At 48.6% G+C, this 1,567-nt stretch overlaps 1 protein-coding gene across 1 annotated transcript in view; it reads right to left on the reverse strand.

Annotated features, from left to right (window-relative positions):
- The window catches only part of NFRKB (nuclear factor related to kappaB binding protein), a 48,128-nt gene that overhangs the window by 7,828 nt on the left and 38,733 nt on the right, over positions 1 to 1,567 (reverse strand). Inside the window, exon 23 of the mRNA XM_014951830.1 lies at positions 346 to 452. Within this exon, the coding sequence (XP_014807316.1) occupies positions 346 to 452 (107 nt within the window). The remainder of the gene's footprint in view (positions 1 to 345; positions 453 to 1,567) is intronic.

A 1,567-nucleotide genomic window follows, 5' to 3' on the forward strand; every position in this document is an offset into this window, starting at 1 on the left:
TCCTCTCACTGGGAACCACTGAAAAGAGTCTGGCTCCCTCCTCCTTCAACCCTCCCTTGAGATACTTGTAGGCATTGATAAGGTCTCCCCTCAGCCTTCTCTTCTCCAGACTAAAGAGTCCCAGCTCTCTCAGCTTCTCCTCATAAGGGAGATGCTCCAATCCTTGAATCATCTTTGTTGCCCTTCGCTGGACTCTTTCTAGTAGTTCCCTGTCCATGTTCCATTTCTTGCAGCTAATGGACCTATCAACGGACTAGATGTCTATCCCACCCTCTGCTTGCAAGGTCCCCAGGAACCCACTGAACACAGACCCTCCTCAGCTTATTTCTAACTCCAAATACTCACTTGGCCCCAAGGTTGCCCTTGATGATGGGGGCAGTCACCACGCTCTTGCCTTTCACGGGCTGGCTGATCACCGACAGGGGCACCGTGATCCGTGCTGGCAGCTTGCCCTAGAGAAGTTGAAGAACACGTGAGGATCCGTGGGGAGTTCAGCAGAGAAACTGCTTGAAATCATGCAATTACCCACTCAGCTTGGTTTTCAGGAGTCCTGGGAGTAGAAACCACCAGCAGCTTTGCTGATGAAATCTGTCCTCCGTTTCAGGCTCGTTAAAATTCACCTCCATCTCATTCCCTTCCTGAAAACCTGCATCATCTTGGCACCACAGTATTTCTCTGGGAAGGCTCACTGCATCCATCCATGATTTATATCCTTAGGAAGGTCTGGTAATTGTCAATTAGCTCCTTCAGCTTTTCTGATACAGTTTATGGTGCCTTCATGATACAGCTTACGGTGCCTTCAGCTTTGGACATTGTATTAATTAATTGGGACACGTGTAAACGGGGAATTGGGTAAAAAAGTTAATAGGAGTAAGAAGCACTTCTATTTCTGACACAGAATCCCAGAATCTTCTAGGTTGGAAGGGACCTTCAAGATCATCTTGTCCAACCGTCAACCTCACTGACAAAAATAGACACCCACACAACAAACAAGGAGCATCATCACTAAACCATCCCTCCCAGCACTACATCAACCCGTCTTTTGAACACCTTTCCAAGGAAAATGATTTCAGAGGTGTGGGGGGGTGAGACGCTGAGCTGCACGAGGTAGGACTTGAGATAAGCAAAGTTTATTTCATTTACTCACAAGAGGAAATAAGGGAAGACGTATCTGACTTGTCATTCAGCTTTTAGCTACCAAGTCCATCCAATTAGTCGCAGACCCACAGGGGAGGTTTAGACTGAACATTAGGAAGGAATTTTTCACTGAAAGAGTGGTCGGGCATTGGAACAGGCTGCCCAGGGAGGGGGGTGGAGTCACCGTCCCTGGACAAAGATGGTGAGGGGTCTGGAGAATAAGTCTTATGAGGAGAGGCTGAGGGAGCTGGGGTTATTCAGCCTGGAGAAGAGGAGGGTGAGGGGAGACATTCTTGCTCTCTACAACTCCCTGAAAGGAGGGTGTAGAGAGGTGGGGGTCGGTCTCTTTTCTCAAGTCACAGGCGACAGGACAAGAGGAAATGGCCTCAAGTTGCCCCAGGGGAGGTTCAGGCTGGATATTAGGAAAAAA

This window comes from Calidris pugnax, unplaced genomic scaffold (genome assembly GCF_001431845.1).
Source record: "Calidris pugnax isolate Ruff unplaced genomic scaffold, ASM143184v1 scaffold145, whole genome shotgun sequence".
Taxonomy (NCBI): Eukaryota; Metazoa; Chordata; class Aves; order Charadriiformes; family Scolopacidae; genus Calidris; species Calidris pugnax.